General features: G+C 38.7%; 1 protein-coding gene across 1 annotated transcript in view; it reads right to left on the bottom strand.

The window, feature by feature from the left end:
• LOC102787874 (protein kinase C-binding protein NELL1-like) overlaps positions 1–18099 on the bottom strand; it is a 299433-nt gene that overhangs the window by 223652 nt on the left and 57682 nt on the right. The window contains exon 4 of the mRNA XM_087840916.1: positions 11508–11678. Coding sequence (XP_087697042.1) covers positions 11508–11678 — 171 coding nt within the window. The remainder of the gene's footprint in view (positions 1–11507; positions 11679–18099) is intronic.

Below are 18099 nucleotides of genomic sequence, written 5' to 3' on the forward strand. Positions count from 1 at the left end.
TATGCAGTATCAGGCAGTTGCCTCATTCCCCAGTTAAATAAAGCTGTGCTCCCTAACAGTCAATGAAGTCATTCAACCACTCACTGCAGCTAATGGAGCAGTATCAATAAATCTATGTCTTCAAATCCTTGACCTTATATTACAAGGGAATAAATAATCCTGTCAGAATTCATACTACCTGAATATAGTGAAGTATGACTAACACAAAGCCTCACTGAACTTCTCACTCCACAGTGAACTCTAAATCAGGTCCAATTGTTATTCAGATATTCAGCTTATCCGTAAGTAAAGTTTTTCAGTGATGAGTGTTCAAAGTCTGTTGCTGTGACACCCACACGCTCTACAACAAAAACCTCTAGGAGAGAGAGTACAAAAAGTAAGCACACACAATGATGCACCCCTTTACATAACAGTTTAAATGTAAATTGATCTGTAGCCTCAGATATAAAAACACAGAGACAAAAAAAACCCAAAGCATTCATTTTTGACTGTAAAATAGCTAAACTACCAAAATGTAACACACAGCACAGTTTAGATAGCGAGGCCATATTTCATCTTTGACCATAGTTGTGTCCAAACTTCTGACTTCTATATATCACATTAACTTTAATTATATATTATTTCTGATTTGCACTGGATTATAAGCCACACTGTAAGTGCACTTACTTTCAGTTTTGTAGTAGAGATGTGACTCTGCAATTTTTTAGGAGTGATAAAAGTCATGTACAAAAATAAGAATGTGTCCATCCATCCATCCTCTTCCGCTTATCCAGGGCCAGGTCATGGGGCCAGACCTCCCTCTCCCTGGCCACCTACTCCAACTTGTCCATAGGGACACCAAGGTGTTCCCAGGCCAGCCGAGAGATATAATCTCTTTAGGGAGTCCTGGGTCTGCCCTAGGGCCTCTTCCCGGAGGGACATGCCCGGAACATCTCACCCAGAAGGTGAGGTGTTCCAGGCACAGAATATCTTTTTACATTTTTTAATTTTCCTTTGCTGTGTTTCATTTTGTTGTGTGCATCTCTTTAACAGGGATTCACAACTAAAACAGTGTGACAAAACTACATGTACCATCTACACTGTGAACACAACTCACATCTGACAAAAGTATGCACTGCATATTGATACAAAGTGCAGCCAAAAAAAGAAAGAAAATATTTTCACTCTCATCCACAAAGAAGAACTCAACTGAGCTGTCTATTTTTTTCCCATGTCATTGGTGTCTCAGATCTTTACTTTAATATGTCTTTTTTCCAATGATGCTGTACCAATACAACAAGAAATAGAAATTAATCTGCATTTGTGTAAATAGCATTGTAAGTTGCATATAGACAACTTATGATGTTGTTCTTGTTCTGACAGAAAGACCATCAAAACATGACAAATGGACCATTTTAAAAATGCTTTCTTTGGTTCTTTTGTAATACAGGAATTATGCTATAAACACATATATTATATTTTGTGTTTATGAAAGTATCATCTTTGCTGGAGGGGTTTTCCTCTGAGAATATTGTTGTGCACTAATTATGGCAAAAGCATGACCAAATAACAGGATGCAAGTTTTGCCCAGGCCTGTTTCCATGACAACCAAAGAACAAAACCCACTAATGAAGACTTAAATGCAATTATGAGCTCAGGATAAAGCTACTAACCTTGTATTAAGACAGACCTGCGCATTGCACTGCCCCAGGCCACATCCGGTCAGTTTGCCATCCCTGACCATCCCATGTGAGGTCAACAGGAAATTAAGATTCAAATATAATTAAATACAAATCATGCACTTTATTCCATTTTGGCCACCAAATACCATCATCAGAGAATGGCTTATTGTAGTTTGCAGTTTTTTTGGAAATCAAAATAAACTTAAATGTTTTTATTTTGAAGGTGATCTTTTTTTTTGTTGTTGTTGTTTTTTACAATTTACATTTTGCAAATGTGTGCAAGCAAACAGTTTCACCTTAGAACAGCCCTTTGCTTGCTAACATCAAACAAACAGATGTCAGCTTACAAAAAGAAACATTGATGCAATTTAGAGTTTTTAGCAAAACATGAGTTTCTAAGTAGTTAGAGGTAGCTAGAGGTAAAGCCATCTGTTTAGCTTGTGGAGAGAAGATTGCTATGTTTAAGGATTAAAGTATAAAGCGCCACTAGGAGACTAAATACGGAGAGAATTTCAAGAACTCGACTCATGTAGAATAGGAATGGACATCTAAACCTTTGTCAGACTCGGGACATTATGGCAAATCTGGATCTTCAGTCAGTGGACAATTTTGTATTTTTTTACCATAGTACTGCACAAGAGCTGTGATGGTTGGATTCTGGAGACAGACACTTGCTCTACTTTTAAGATTATTATGAAACTTTTCTTATTCCTGTGTATATTAAAGTGTATATTAAAGCTTAATTAGGTGACCCTAAAACATCCCTTGGTTATGCTGCAATAAGATTAGGCTGCTGAAGGGGAAATATGTTGAACTTGGATGTAAAGTCAAGTGATAGAACTGAATCCAGAACTGAAATTGGGTATTTTTACATTGTATTATTCACTACGAGGTGTTGCGTAAGTCATTGCTAAAAACTAACCATGCTGTTGATGGTGTAAGTAAAATACTTCACTTGATCAGGGCATGAGCACTGAATCACAGATAGTTTGTTGCACTTTTGGAGCAGCAGAATACTGGACATGGTGACATAGGCTACCACACATCTGTCGGGTGGATCAGCCTCGGCAAAGAATATGAAACCTGGGTGCAGAAATTAAAATAGTTTTCACTGAAATAAAGACAATAATATAGTAGAGTGCTCAGAATGAAAGGCATCTGGCATTTGCTGTTGATGTGATTGTCCTTTGATTTTCCACATAAGATACTACACCTGAGTTTAATGCACTTGTTCAAGTACAAAACAGATTACAGTTATCTCACTGTACAAAAACAAAACAAAGTTGAAAAACCTCAACAAAGTGATGATGAGTTTATGTTTGCAGTGGTAACTGAGATCAGAAAACAAATGAGGTACTCCTAAACAATCAAATCAACCAGTAATCACCCCTTTTAACCACTGTGAGGCATACATTTTAATGTTATATGGCTCCACCCTGAAGGCGGCAGTGGAAGAGAACCCAGTTAGTTTCCAGGTTGACTTTCATCTCACATCTAAAGATCACACATGCAGCAGAGCCTTGGCTATGAGAGTCAAAGAATAAAAAGAGAAAAAAAAACAGATCCAGGAGTAAGAATGAAAATACTGAAAAGAGGAAAGAGCCCCTGGGAAGAACAAGACAGTCTGTGCACGACATGACCTTCTGCAAGTAGGGGACAACCACCTGGTAGTGTAATTGTCATTACTGCAATTAGGTCCAAACACAAAAAGCTTACCAAGTGTGTAGAAAGGGTGTATGTGCTGGATGTCTGCCTATAATTCAATTAGGAAAAATTAGAAATCATAATTACTGCACCTGACCTTGTCTAGGCTCTGCAGTGGCACTATAATGCAAGTATTACAAATCAAGGTGTGGGAAAAACAAATACCTAAAATAACACACTGGCCTCACAAAATGCATTTGATAATAAAATGATAGGTGGAAGCAAGGGCAACCAGGCAAAAAGAATGTGGCTGAAGAAGTTGAGGGGGTTGTCTACCAATCAAAAAGAGCGGCAAGTTTGATGCGCAACGCTTTCATGTGCATGTCATGGTGTCCTTGACCAAGAAACCAAACCCCATCAACTGGAGTTCAAGTGTGCATGTGATAGCAAGAGAGAAAGAAATAGTTTAAGGTGCATAATAGAAACTGTATGATTATGTGTGTGAATGGGTGAATGTGGCTTCTAGTAAAAAATGCTTTGAGTGTTGCCTTAGAGTAAAAACCAGTGTATGTAGGCACTAGATAACTGACCAAAATCATTGACTTTGTTTAAGGGAACATATTGCAGCTATCTTTTCCCTCCACACATCTGAGTGCAACATGTTGTTATTTACAAATGTCTGAGCTGTTCACTGAAATGCTCCTAAAATGCTGCAGAAAATTCATTTTTCATCTTGACAGGTAAGCTATACCAAGTTTTGTTCACAAAGCAGCCAACAGACAGAACAGCACGTTTTAGACTAAATGTCTGTGCCTTTGACTTTTAGTGAGACTATCATTGTAAGTTATGATAATGAACTAAAAGTAGAATGGCAATGACATCATAGTGATTGGAGGATTCAGTTGTGCGTCTAAGTAGTGATGAGGTTTTGTGTAGTGTACAACTCTGATGAATGTGACCCTGAGAGAAGGCAAAAAAAAAAAACCAAACAAAAAAAACTGTTGACGGGGGTTTGCTGCTATTTTTTAAAGCACCGATACACAAATGATATTTACATACGTAAGAGTTGTGCTTGTTTCTAAGGTAACTGCTGATCCTTGAGACAACTTTAAATACTTTCTTCAAGAATAACAGATCACACCAAAGATAGTCTTTGAACAGTTCATTAAGTCATTGCTCTCTCTGAAGCCTCGTCTTCTTCTCGGGCTGTCTGACCCTTTCATCGGCTACAACAGACCACATTCTGCTCCTCTCCCCACATTTACCTTATTCTGTCTCATCCTTATTCTTTCCATTTCAGAAGGTTATAGCCTCATTACTATTTGGTATGGTGGAATAACAACTATAAAATTAACCAGCTGTTTAAGGGTAACCATTCCACCTGAAGATAATTTATATCCATTTACATATTTACATGTATTACAAGTAAAGCTTTTTTCACAGCGTGTTCTGAGTCTTTCAGAATAAAAGTCTTATTGTGAAATTAAATGAAATCAAACTGAAAAGGTTTTCCTTTTAAAGGGCTACGCAAAGTGTCAATGGCAGCAGCCTTGTGCGAACTATATTTAGCAGTTGAGCACTATTAGAGGAAATGTCATGTTAAAGTAAATGAATGGGAAAAAGGAACAACAAAAGACTCACAACATTACTGTTTTTTTATATTGTTATTTCTTTTTTTGGATATACATCAGAAGTATAGTGGTGATAGAGCCTTGTGGTGTCATAGAGTACTCCTTCTGCCAGGCCCAACCCAGATAAATGAAAGAGTTCCTACACGGAAGTTCATATAGTAAAAAATCTGAGCCAAATCAAATATGTGGATTCATTCGATGTGATGACCCCAAATGAAAAAAAGTAGCTGCCAAAAGTACCTTTAGGTTAGGTTCAAAAAATACAGGTAAGTTGTCTTTTTCCCCTTTTCAGTATCTCGTTTTTGTCAGTTTTAACAACAACACAAGTCTCACTCTCATGTATCTTTCATATATAACCATTTCCTTTGGCTCATGATCCTTTCAAGGTTATTCTAAAGGTTATCTTTTATCTGGTGTTCACAGATGTATCTATGAATCAAGAGACAAGTGAAATTGTTCAGATTCACTTAATGTTTAAGGGACAATAAGAAGGAGTGTAGCTTTGCCAGACTTAAATAAATACATCTCCATGCAACAGATTGGGAGCATTTATTAGGTTGTTATTGAAAGAAAAAAAAGATGTGAACAAACTGTGCTGAGCCAAGCTGATAAACCTTGAGGCAAGCTACATTAATCAATGCACAGAAGAAGCGTAATTACTGACAGAGACTGAGTATTGTCAGATAAGATGAGGATGAGTCCACAGAAAGAGTTCACAGCAGTACACGTGTGGAGAAAGAGAAAACACTGAGGTCAAGCACTTCTAACCCTGGATTAATCTGGATTTATTAGTGTAGACACTGTTAGGTCAACACCAAATAATTGTGAGGTGGTGATCAGAGCAGAGCAAACATTTAAAGTGACACAGTGTTGGGTCTTTAGAAGACCTCAAGAATTAAGCTTTTTTTTATTATTATTAAGTCTGATCATAGTCCAGACGAGAGCTTGGACACTAAATTTCAGAGCTAAATTTATATTTCAGTTATTTGAGCCAAAGTGATAAATCTAACAAACTAAATTCAGACAAATATGGGTTCATCTGGGTGTCATTTAGAATAAGCTACAGATTTTCTAAAGAACAACCAGCCATAACACACAAATGAAATGGAGGCAAGAATGGATTGATTTTGTTGTTAAAAGGATTGGCTGGACGGTTGTCTGCTGTAACTTAATGGATAAGCTGTGTGGCAGAAAGCCTATTTCCAAAATCTCTGCATTGGAGCAACTAAGATATATATTTTGTGTGTTTGAAGGAAAGAATATCATTGCGCTGTCCTGACTGAACAATAACAATGAGGGTGAAAAATCCTTATATTTACCTCTAGCTCCAGTAACGTGACACCTTCAGAAGCATTAGCATTTTTAATTTAACATTTAGTTATCGTGGTTTATTAACCAAGTGTTTTATAAATTAGCTATAAAAAGGGCAATTCCCTCTTAGAGCTGTCTGTCAGGAAACATATAAGAGGTGTATAAAATAGGTAGGACATTAAAACATGGTCTATGTCTATCTGATGTCCCCTACTAAGTAGTACATACGAGTTCAACATCTATACTTTAATATCAATGTTTTCCTTAAAATTACTAATATTAAGTTTCACTATTTTTTTTTATCTTTGTGATTGTCAAATTAGTCTGAACTCTCAACAGTAATTACACTGGAATCATTTCAATTATTATGCCATCAAGGTGTTTTATGGTTAACATTATCATAACCATTAGAATTCATTTAAATATCATATAAGTATCCCGGACGAGCCCCCACTTATGTTACGACCCGGCTCTGCTAGGCGACAAGGGATGTAACATAAATGAGTCCAGAGGCAGGAAGGTTAAATGAAAAAATCTTTGCGCACCATCCGCGCGTGCACGCGCACACGCACACACACATCCTCCAACCACACACACCCATATTTTGCTCCATTGCGGTTTATTTCTCACCTCAAACATTTAGTAAACAATTAAGCAAATACAAGTAATCTGCAATAAATTACAGGTAGTAATAAAATAAACTACTAACGCTTTTACGCTACGCTACGTCCACACCTACACGGGTATTTTTGAAAACGCAGCTGTTTCGTCCACACGTAAACTGCGTTTCGAATCACCGAAATCGGAGATTTTTAAAACTCTTTTTTTGCGTTTACGTGTGGATGAGGAATACAGAGTTCGTCACGCAACGCCAAAGGTACGTGCCTTTTTTTGGGGTGGCTGTAGCAGAGCAGGTCAGCCGCTAATCAGAAGATCAGTGGTTCGATCCCACGCTGCCTCCTGGCTGCATGCCAAATATCCTTGGGCAAGATACTAACCCCATGTTTGCCTACTGGTGGTGGTCAGAGGGCCCGGTGGCGCCAGCTACAACGTAGCTTGCCATTGCCAGTGTGTGAATGTGTGTGTGAATGACTGAATGTAGTGTAAAGTGTAAAGCGCTTTGGGGTCCTTAGAGACTGAATAAAGCGCTATACAAATGCAGGCTATTTACCATTTTACCATTTTTCACGTCACGCTGTGCGCCACGTTATTGTTTATGTGAGATGAATTGCAGAATGGCAGATAGAGACAAAATACTGTTAATCTGAATATCTGCACGTTTTACACGCAGTTACTGTCCCTCCATTTAGAAAGGCAGAGGATCAGCCTGATATTATTTGTATCCCGCTGTAACTTTACTGTATAAAGAGCTAACATCTCCAAAATGTCAGGAGTAGTTAGTCATTACAACAAGTGTTTGTGAACTAAATCACAAATGTGGGATACTCTTTGTCCGTGATTTAAACAGCCCGGCGCTGCTCCCGACGCAGGGAAAAGCAATTCTGCAGGGGAGACCTACCTCGGCACTTGTGCAGATGAAACCAAAGGGCAGACATGCTTCACCATATTTTCTAGTCTTTGGCTTAGAATGAAGTTGGTTTGGAAACCTATTCAGCGATGCTTCATCTCCTGCTTTATGATTCTGTAGACGCCCGTGCTAGCAGTGTCCAAGTGTTTTGTTTTTTTCCCCCAATTTTCATCCCGCGCCCCCCCCTGCCATGGCTCTGCGCCCCCCCTAGGGGGCGGGCCCCACACTTTGGGAAGGTCTGCCATACAGGAAGGCGGGGCCACCTGAGGCCAGAGGCCGTAACACGGCTATAACGTTTAATAACTTCAAATGTGCCATAATATATAATCAGAACTTTATTATGCAGCACTTTTCCTGGTAAACGTCTTATGTTTATTGACAGGCTTCATCCCACTTTGTATAGTCCACATGTTCTTCAAATAATATTTTCCTCTTTTTCAATCAATCTTACACAAGGACAGCAGAGGAAGAAAGGAAAATTCCATGAATTTTCAGGACTCTGAACCACCATCAGAGTAATTCCAAATCCTAACCCAAGGTGAGCCCTCCGTTTGGGCATAGGGACCTGCACAAAGAAGTCAAATAAGATGACATGTAAATGCTGAAGCTGCTACCCTGCGCAATACCAGAGGAATTATAAGTATAAGATATGGAAATGAGTTCAGAAACACATAAAAAAATATTGTTCACATGGATCTGTCAAACTTCATGAAGGGACAGCAGTATCTAGAGAACAGGGCAGTTATGAACAAGTCTCATTTCCCAACTTGAACAATGTCCAAAATATGCGTAGGGGAACATTAGGTTCATTTAAAAAATTATTATGGTGATGAGCAATGTGGGTCAAAGACATTTAAACTGTGTCTGAATACATTACTGCAACTGAAATTATTATTTTAAAGCCATTCATCGGAGCAAAAGCAGGAGAATGAAACTTGACATTGGGGATGGTGATATTAATTTCCTAGAATGTCCTTTGGTAACCTCCAAAGAGAAGGTACATCAAGTCTTCTGCTTCATATTCAACCGGCAGACATGAAGGTGATATTGATTTTTTTATTTTTTGTCTAATGCTTGCCAATAAAGCAAATCAGCGTATTTCCCCCCAAATAAAACTATGTCTTTAATATTTTATTTATAATTTCTTTTATATCATTACTCTTTGTACTGTAACTCTGAGCCTTGTTGACTTACTGATTTTGCAGTTAAACATGAGTCTATGAGACCCAACAACATCTTGTGTTTGGCTGTAACATAGACATCAATAAAGGAAAAGCCAAAAGAACACTACAAGTTTAAGTCCACCCGAGGATATGACAATAAATTGCTCCATCTCCCATTTACAGACACTTAAAAGCATTTAATGAGCCTTGAAATCAATAGAGTGTGGTTTAGTGCAGAAATTATACTCTTAAAAATTCAGGGCTAATGGGTCTGCTAGTTTGAATAAGTAAATATTCTTAACACGAAGAATATGAAAGGCTCAGTTTGGATGGATATGAATATGCAATTTTTATTTCGCTTGTTTTGTCAACCCAGATTTACTTCCTGACAATTATTCTTTGTCTAAGTTTGTGTGGCATTGAGTTAATTTGTATTATTATTCTAAACAAACATGAAATATAACTGTACCTTTGTGATGAAAACTATCCTGTATATAAATCAATACAGTGTTTAGATTTATAGACAGCTTTGTCTGATTGGTCATTCATTGATACTAAAGTTTTTATCAAAAAAAACCCCAAACATACAATTTCAAGCTTTATCAATGCACACTTACGGATAAAAATATCTAATAATGTTACAGATAAAAGTCAGTGACATGAAAGTAGATGTACAGTAGTTTGGTTTTGTGGGTTATCATTAGTTTTTTTGTTTTTGGTTAGACTGTTTATTGCATAAACCTTTTGGTTTCTTGTATTTACCCAGCACTGGTGATTTAAAATGATCTGCCCCAAAGACGCACAGGCAATTGCACTTGTAGATGAAAGTCAAGTTTAGCGTATTGTAGAAAAGGCCGAATTAACAGTTGTTCTGTTTTTGTTGTTTGACACTTTGACAGAGCCACAACTAGGTTTCACCGTGTATTCTGAGATTATGGTGGGAGATGAGCTGATGGTGACACTTGGGGCAGCTGGGAAAAACATCCCCTTGTTAGAGCATCACAACGGACTAAAGTGCGGTGTTGTTGCTCAGACGAAAGACATCATGAGCTGTGATTGCTACTTTAAAGACATTCTGAAAACTGAGCGGCAGGTGGCTTTAGCTGGCATTGCTGCAGATGACACTGAATTCAGATGAGCAAACAAAGGTAAGAGCTGAAAGTGTCTGCTGATGAGGTGGTGAACCTGACCCAGACACATGGAGTAAGTAGCTTGGTAAGCATGTTGACATTCACACTCTTTCTTGCCTTGACATTACAGTTCCAAATATAGGCCTTCAAACTCCTTGCATGTTTTGGTAAATGAGAAAAAGGGGATCAGTGCAAAGTTAATGTTTGTATTGCTGAATGACCTGATTAAGTACATACATATACATATATATATATATACATATATATATATATACATATATATATATATGTATATATATATCAGATTCTCAGAAAACTTGATCTCTGGCCTTGACCTTTTTTTTTTTTTACTCATTTAAGATGTTTGGCAGATGCACCTGTGCTATGAATTTCAGTATCCTACATCACCTTGTTCTCGAGTTATCACATTCACAAACTTGGGTGTCCACACTGCCCACCTGCCTCCCCGGCAGGATGCCCATCAGCCTTTCACAGCTGAGGGGTAAAAGAGCATTAGTGACTAGACTCTGTAAAAATGAGCAGGATTTAGACACAGTCACAGGCACTTGCTCAGACAGTTACGCTAAGTATCAGGCTTCACTTTTATACCACACGCAGCCACAAGCTAATGACTAATAGCACCAAACCAACCCATTCAATTTCACTGTATTAATTACATCAGCCCTGCTCAAAATAACAGCATAAGCAAAACGTTTTGATTCAAATTATGTTTTGATCTTTTTCCATCCAATAACACTCTGATGCCCTCCTTCATCTTCACAAGACTATCATCAGAGAGACAGCCACTGCAGTGATAATTAATTGACAAACTACCAGCCTGATGGGTATAATAGGCATCTGGGAAAAATCAATATTAGAGAGCAATCCTCACGTGCATCGTACTGTCTTTCATCCTCAAGTGGTGACAGAGCATTACCTCCACTCAAATTTAGCCTGCTTGTTCTGTCTAGCAACTGTATTTAAAAAAAGGACAAGTGATGCCTTCATGGGTCTCAGGAGAGAGTGTGAGGGCTGAGAAAGACTGTCACAACTGAAGTGCGTGTTTATAGATCAGCCTCGAGTGTTCTCTTTAGATAAGGGTATTCACTGGCCAATCAATGCGGTGATTATATCATCGGTACCTTCCACTTCATTAAACAACGATGTGAGCTGAAGACACATCCTATACAGAGACACACAGGATGTTATATCAGTATACAGCCTTTCTCTTCATGAGCCTGTCCTTGAATGTTTTACTGTCAGCCATGCTAACACCCTGCTCTCCACAAGGAGAATACACTGAACAAATATTTACCCTGATAAACACAGGCAGCTCATTAGACATGTCACTTCAAAGGAGCATGGGAAAAATTACTCAGCACAGTCTCTTGTGACAGAGATGTGAAGGTGCTCGAGAGCGGTACGTGTGTGTGTGTTACCTGTTACAATCAACGTGCAGAAGCAGGTGGGAGGCACTGATGGTAAGGGCGATCTTGTGCCACTGGCCATCAGCGAGGCGGTAGGGGAAGGATTCAGAACGTGGCTTGCCTTTGAAGCGGTAGTGATAGCGGATCTCCTCTCTCACCCCGCTGCTTTCCAGCTCAAAGTAGCTGCAGGGGGAGAAGTCACAGGTCACAGATGCTCAGTTTCCTGAACAAAGGAAGGGGAAACTCAAAGAAAACACATTATGTGTACGAGGTTTTATCCAAAAGCAGGTTGGAAGATTTTTCTAAACTTTTGTTTAACGATAAGGATGAAAATGATAAGAATGATATTTTGGACAAAGTGTTACTGAAGATAAGACTTGAGAAGACATAGCAACAGAAAAGGTAGTTGGAGAGTGGCTCCAATGCAAATATGGCTGGATCACTATCTATTCCAGGGAAATGAGTATGCGACCCAAATATGGCTCTATCAGGCACCAGAACACAGGTGTCTGTGTCGCCCTATCTGAAAGTCTCAGAACTTTCTAAACTGTAGAGAAGGAAATGTATCCATCACCCTGCTCAGTACATAGCAACTCACAACTCACAGCAAAAATACTCCCAAGAGAGTAATTGTGCACTGTAAAAGTCTCAGTTTTCTCTTGCATAGACCATAACACATACCCAGAGTTTAAAACTAAAACTGGGTCAACAACAAATTCTAAATTTTGGTGTTTCCGAAATGGCAAAGGAGAGTGGACCTTGGGCTGAAATGCGGTTGAAAGATGAACAGATTGCTCGGTGTAACATTAAAGCACAAAGTTCATCTAACAAACAAAGATTGGGGGGGATTTCTCTCTCAGTTTTACCTACTACCCTCACTTTGCAGTATGACTGCAGGCGTTTAACTTTAGCTCTTCTCTGCACCATGTGTGCTCTACTCTCCACCCTCATCAGGCACGCTAAATTAAGAGCCAACCAGGCACAAACAGCAGCAGCAGCCCAAGAGCCGCAGGCAACAAGTCGTGACATTTCAGCTTCCCTGCGGCTGAAAGTGACCCCAGCTCTGGAACCTCTGGCCTTAAGCACACATACACATTCACACACAGAAAGTACACCACATCTGGCAAACACAGCTCTCTAATATATAACCAAACATAGCCCAGAATGTCACCTATCCCAATATATTCAGAAGCAAAAAAAACCAACCCAAAAAACACAGACTCACACAGGGATCAAGCCAATTCAATACCAAAGCTCGACAGCTCTCATGCATATTTATGAAAAGGGAGAGTGGACCTACTCCACAGAATATCAATCGGAATTACGGGGAAGGAAGAGCTCAGAAGAACTTGACAAAAAAAAGAAAAAGTGTGCACACATACTGTAACTATGTAGGTGCAGTGGGTCAAAGTTGAACTGAGAAGTCAATCTATAAACTGAAGAACGCTTAAAAGATTACACTCCTGTATGCTGTAGCTTTAAGGAAGACTGACGCTGCCACCCACATGCAAAGGAGTTTCATGAATGTGTATTTCTTTTAATGATGTCATTTTGAATCCAAATGACATGCATTTATTTGGTATTAACCAAGGCAACGCTATCTTATCATAAACAAAGTTATGAAAGTTTACTATCACTGTTGTTGGGTTTCAGATTGGCTGTTGCGTGAGTATTGTAATTAAGTTATGAATTGCTTGGCATCAAAAACCCTAATCTTTCTCCCAACACCAACCAAAACCTCAGGCTAATGAAAATGGACTGGCTCTTATATAGTGCTTTTCTGCTATACAACATGTCTCATTCACCAGTGCATTTATATAAGCCTAACATTTACACACCTTCACACTCTGTTGAATGCATCGGCAGCAACTTTGGGTTCAGTATCTTGCCAAAGGACAACTCAGACCTGCCAAACAAACTGCCAACAATCTTTTATGCCGATGACCTGCTTCACCTCCTGAGCCGAAGCCACCCTATAATGTTAATTAATTAAATTCAGACGCTTTTCTTTGCAAGCTCCTTTGACTACAATGACCTGGATGACTGAGAACCTTCACAGACACGTTAGGTTGTAATAACAAATGCATCTCAATAAATGTACAAATAAATGAACTAAGTCACTGAAACTTGGTGAAAATAGAAACTAAAATTTATAGAGACTCCATCCCACATAGCAAGCAAGTCTGGCCCAGATCTGGTATCAAGCCGGCACTGCTGGTTGATTTCTGTTGTATAGAGCACTTCGAGTAGTAAGGGGGAAAGGAAGTGTGCTATAAAATAATCAGTCCATTCACTATCCGAACAGCGTTCTGTCATCTTACTTTTGCACTATTATGTTCCGGCACATGTTGTTATTACATGGCTTGATTAAGGTACACATTAGGCTGACATCTGGGGCCAGAGCTGAAACTGTTCTGGGGCAGCACAGGGCCAGCAGTGTGTTTGCAACTGGCCCGTGGCTGCACACAACTTACACATGGCCCACATACCGCAAAGAATGACGTGCCTTTGGTTCAAATTATTTAAATGTCTTATCTTAGAAGTTCCAAACAAATAGAGTACCTTTGTTAAGTTGAATGAAACATTTGAACTGCTGCAACAAAACAAGAAGACAAAGGAAAGGAGACGGTGATGTACATGCTATGTTAGGGTTCAGCTCAAACCTCTTCCACACGGCTAATGATGGCCCATCAACCCCCCACACAGCAGGCTGAGTTAGTGCTAAAACAATTATCACGCAGTAATTTAACAGGCATCATGAGGAAATGTTTTTCTACAACATTAAATTGCATTTCCACACTTCAAGTAGAGACGGCTTCATTACAAACATGTGTGCATGTGTAAGAGAAAGGGTAGGGTGGGACTGGAAGGTTGACTTTGTACAGCGTGTCACCTTTTGTGGAATTAAATGAATACATCACTCTAGGCCTACGACGGGCACCAGCCTGACAGCCCGACTCCATCATGCTGCAGGACACGGAGCCACTGATACTTGTCAGCTGGAGAAGAATCATTTGCATTGAACGAGGTGCAAAAAGAGAATGAGAGTGCTCCAGCTTCGCCTCTTTCACTGATGGAAGCCTCGTCTGAGCTTCAAGAGGCCTGAAATCTCTGAACAAGCAGAAATCCTGATTTGACTCATGAAATAATCATCAAAGGCATTAACTCCACTTCACAGCGAGTATTTATTTTATAAAGTATTTAGTTGTAGCTATTGTATTCTCGCATTACAGCATATTTAATGAAGGGGAATAATCTATTGGCAGGCAGTCCATTTGTTATGAGCAGCACAGGCTGACAGCTAATAAAAATGACATATCTGTTTTGGTGCTCTCTGTACAAAATATAAAAAATGAGCCTTATCACCATTTAAATGCTTTCTTTTCATTGCTGATCCTTTAATAACCACCATTGTACAAAGCCACTTTTTTTTTAACTAATAGAAACTGCCGTGCTCAAACAGACGCCTAATGTGAGTATGCATAGCTTTCAGGGGAAAAAAATGTTTGCATATCAAACAAAAGTGAAATCTCGTTGGCAGGAATAGAGGGAGGCTTGTTTTTATTAGAATAAGTTTAGAGTTGATAGTAAAATATTACACATTACAGATGTTGCAGGGAAAAATTAACTTCATGAAACAATTAAAATTTGTTAAGATACTAAAGGGCAAGGCTTAAAAAAATCCCAAACTTTGCTTTATAAATTAAAAAAACAAGTACATGCCATGATTGAATAGCTAATAGAGATACTTTTAGCAGTACTAGCTCAAGTCATTGTTTTCTATATTAGTTTATCAGTTTCTCACATCATTCTGGAGGATTTTTTCGTATAGCAATGCTTCTGTTATTTAAATCAGGTTAACCTCTGAATTTTGAGGGCTATCGCAATACCTCGATTATTTTCTTTTTCAGCAGTTGTGTTTTAGATACAGAAGAGCTCCTGGTTGACTCAGTGACTGCAAGATATCCTGGTCTTAAACCTGAAACCTCAAATTGTTAGCCCACCACCACTGTGCTTTACAGTTGGTATGAGGTGTTTGTGATGATATGCTGTGGATTATGGCCAAAATCACCACTTAAGTCCTGGCAACCCTTCCAAAGAACGTTTTCAGTGTTTATCGAAATGCACTGTCGCAGAGTCTGTCAAGAAGTGTCTTATCTCCTGAGACATTCAGCCCTGGGAAAATTGTGTATTAACACAAGACAAGTTCCAACTTCTGCTTGTATAGTGGTGTTCACACTTGCTGATGATTAGCTAATCAAGTGCATTCGATTAGCAGCATCTGGCTTTTCTGACCCTCTTTATTTCTATAGCAGTAGGAGTGCACTTAATTTTTCACAGGGACAAAGACTTGCACTTCAAACGTGCACTTCTAAGCAGCATTTTTGTTGTCCTGTGAAAATGAAAAAAAAAGCTCTAGGAAAGACATTTCTAATAATTACACTGTAATTCCATAGAAAAAGCTGGAAATTTACCTATTTACAAATCTGTAGAGACATAGAGCAAAATAAATATATTTACCCAGGTAAATATGGGACCGTACACTGATTGACTGCTGAAGCCAAAAACTACACTGCTGAGAGAAAAAGTAACTCAAACAAAGTATTGCATTTGCAGACTACAGAGCTAAGGTGGGACAGCCTAGTGTGTGAGATATTTCTCCCTGGGTTTGCAACAAAAACAAAGAGTCCAGTGATCCATTATTAATTTTGAAAAGAAAAATGCTTTGAACCATATACACTACTGCACAGTGAGAATACTATTTTGTTGCGCTCGCATCTCACTGTCAAGAAAGAAGATCCAGTTATCATTCATATATTCTGATGCCCTGGATGTTGAAGGTAGTGTGAAGAGACACAGATAACATAAAGAAATGATTCTGCACACTGACACAAACACTCAGTGATTGAAAGTACTCTTAAATTTTTTTCTCTAGAAATTTCTCATATGCCGAACTGTAAGTTCAGTCCTTGTACAAGGTCATGGTCATCGTATCTTAAACCTAACACATGACTTGAATTATCTTAGAGCATATACTGTAAGAGTTTCCCAGTTCTTGTTTGTGAGATCCTGAATTATAATCAGATTTCTTCAACTTCTAAATGTGCAAATTTTCCTTTGCCACGATCATCACAAACAAAATTCGATTTGCCTCCACTGTGCTACAAACTCCAATCGATTTGATTTTCATATTTATCTGTTAAATGCTGTACCACTTAAAAGTTTGTGGTCACGTAAAAACGTGCTCACATTTGTTGTTTTATACAATTTAACACACTACGTTGTCAATAATAAAGAATAATTATTCAAATCATTAATCCCTTATTATCTACACAAGTGTACAGCGGCAAGTTGTATTATGTTGAAAGGAAACGTTTGGGAAAACATTTTTCGTGTGTTGGCAGAGTTAGCACGACTCTGGTTCTGATTAAAGAAATTCAAATTCTGCTTTTCAGAATTTGACATTAACGCCAGAATCTGAGACTGATCTGCTGCGTGAGTCTCTGTGGGCACTGTGCATACTGCCCTTTTCATGTAGTATTACCAACTGCCTCTGACCAGAATCAAAAGAGAAGCTGGAAACATTGGTGGCTAAAAGAGCAAGAAGACAACTACATCAGTTTGAATTATATAGTATCATATATCATATGCCCCACTGCTCATCATCTAGCACCTTTATTATATGGTACTCATAAAAGACAAGAAAGTAAGCAGAGTCAGAATCAGAATACTTTAATAATCCGTAAGGAAATTATGTGGTCACAGTTGCTCCAAGATAAATAATATAATATATTACAAAGTTTACAAAATATAAAAAAATAGCTCTAATTTATACAAATAGCTCAATTATGAATATCCAGAATATTATAGAGGTGAAATCTATATGACTAGCATTTTATTCCTACTTGTAAAACTTTGTTATTTGTTATTTTTACTGTAGAGCATGTGCAAAAATATGTAACCATTGCAGTGTGTGCAGTGTACTACATGGAGGAGTTGCACAGACAGGAATGATTTCCTGTGTCGTTCAGTGGTGCATTTGGGTAATCTCAGTCTCTCACTGAGCGTGCTCCTGTGACCGGCCAGCACGTCATGGAGTAGGTGGGAGGTATTATCCAGCATTGTCCTTATCTTGGACAACATCTGCCTGCCCAACACCACCTTAAAGGAGTCTAGCTCCATCCGCACCACATTGCTGCCCTTGCGGATCAGTTTGTGATTGCGACCCTCAACCTTGCTGCCCCAGCATACAACAGCATAGAAGATGGCACTGGCCACAACAGACTCGTGAAAAATCCTGAGCATTGGCCGACAGATGTTTAAAGACCTCAGCCGCCTCAGAAAATAGAGACGACTCTGGCCCTTCCTGTAAAGGGCAGTGGTGCTTTTAACCCAGTCCAGGTTATTGTCTATGTGTAATCCAAGGTATTTGTAGTATTCGAAACAGGGTCACAGATTTCCTGGTCCTCCTAAAGTCTATAATATATATATATATACTGCTGGATGAAAACTTTGTTGTTTCTATTTTGATTATTGAGCTTAGAAGTATCAGAATAAAGGATTTCTTTTTGTAGATTTTGTTTGTTTGATGTAGATCTATTTT

Source organism: Neolamprologus brichardi, chromosome 1 (assembly GCF_056152115.1).
Source record: "Neolamprologus brichardi isolate AB-2024 chromosome 1, ASM5615211v1, whole genome shotgun sequence".
Lineage (NCBI taxonomy): Eukaryota > Metazoa > Chordata > Actinopteri > Cichliformes > Cichlidae > Neolamprologus > Neolamprologus brichardi.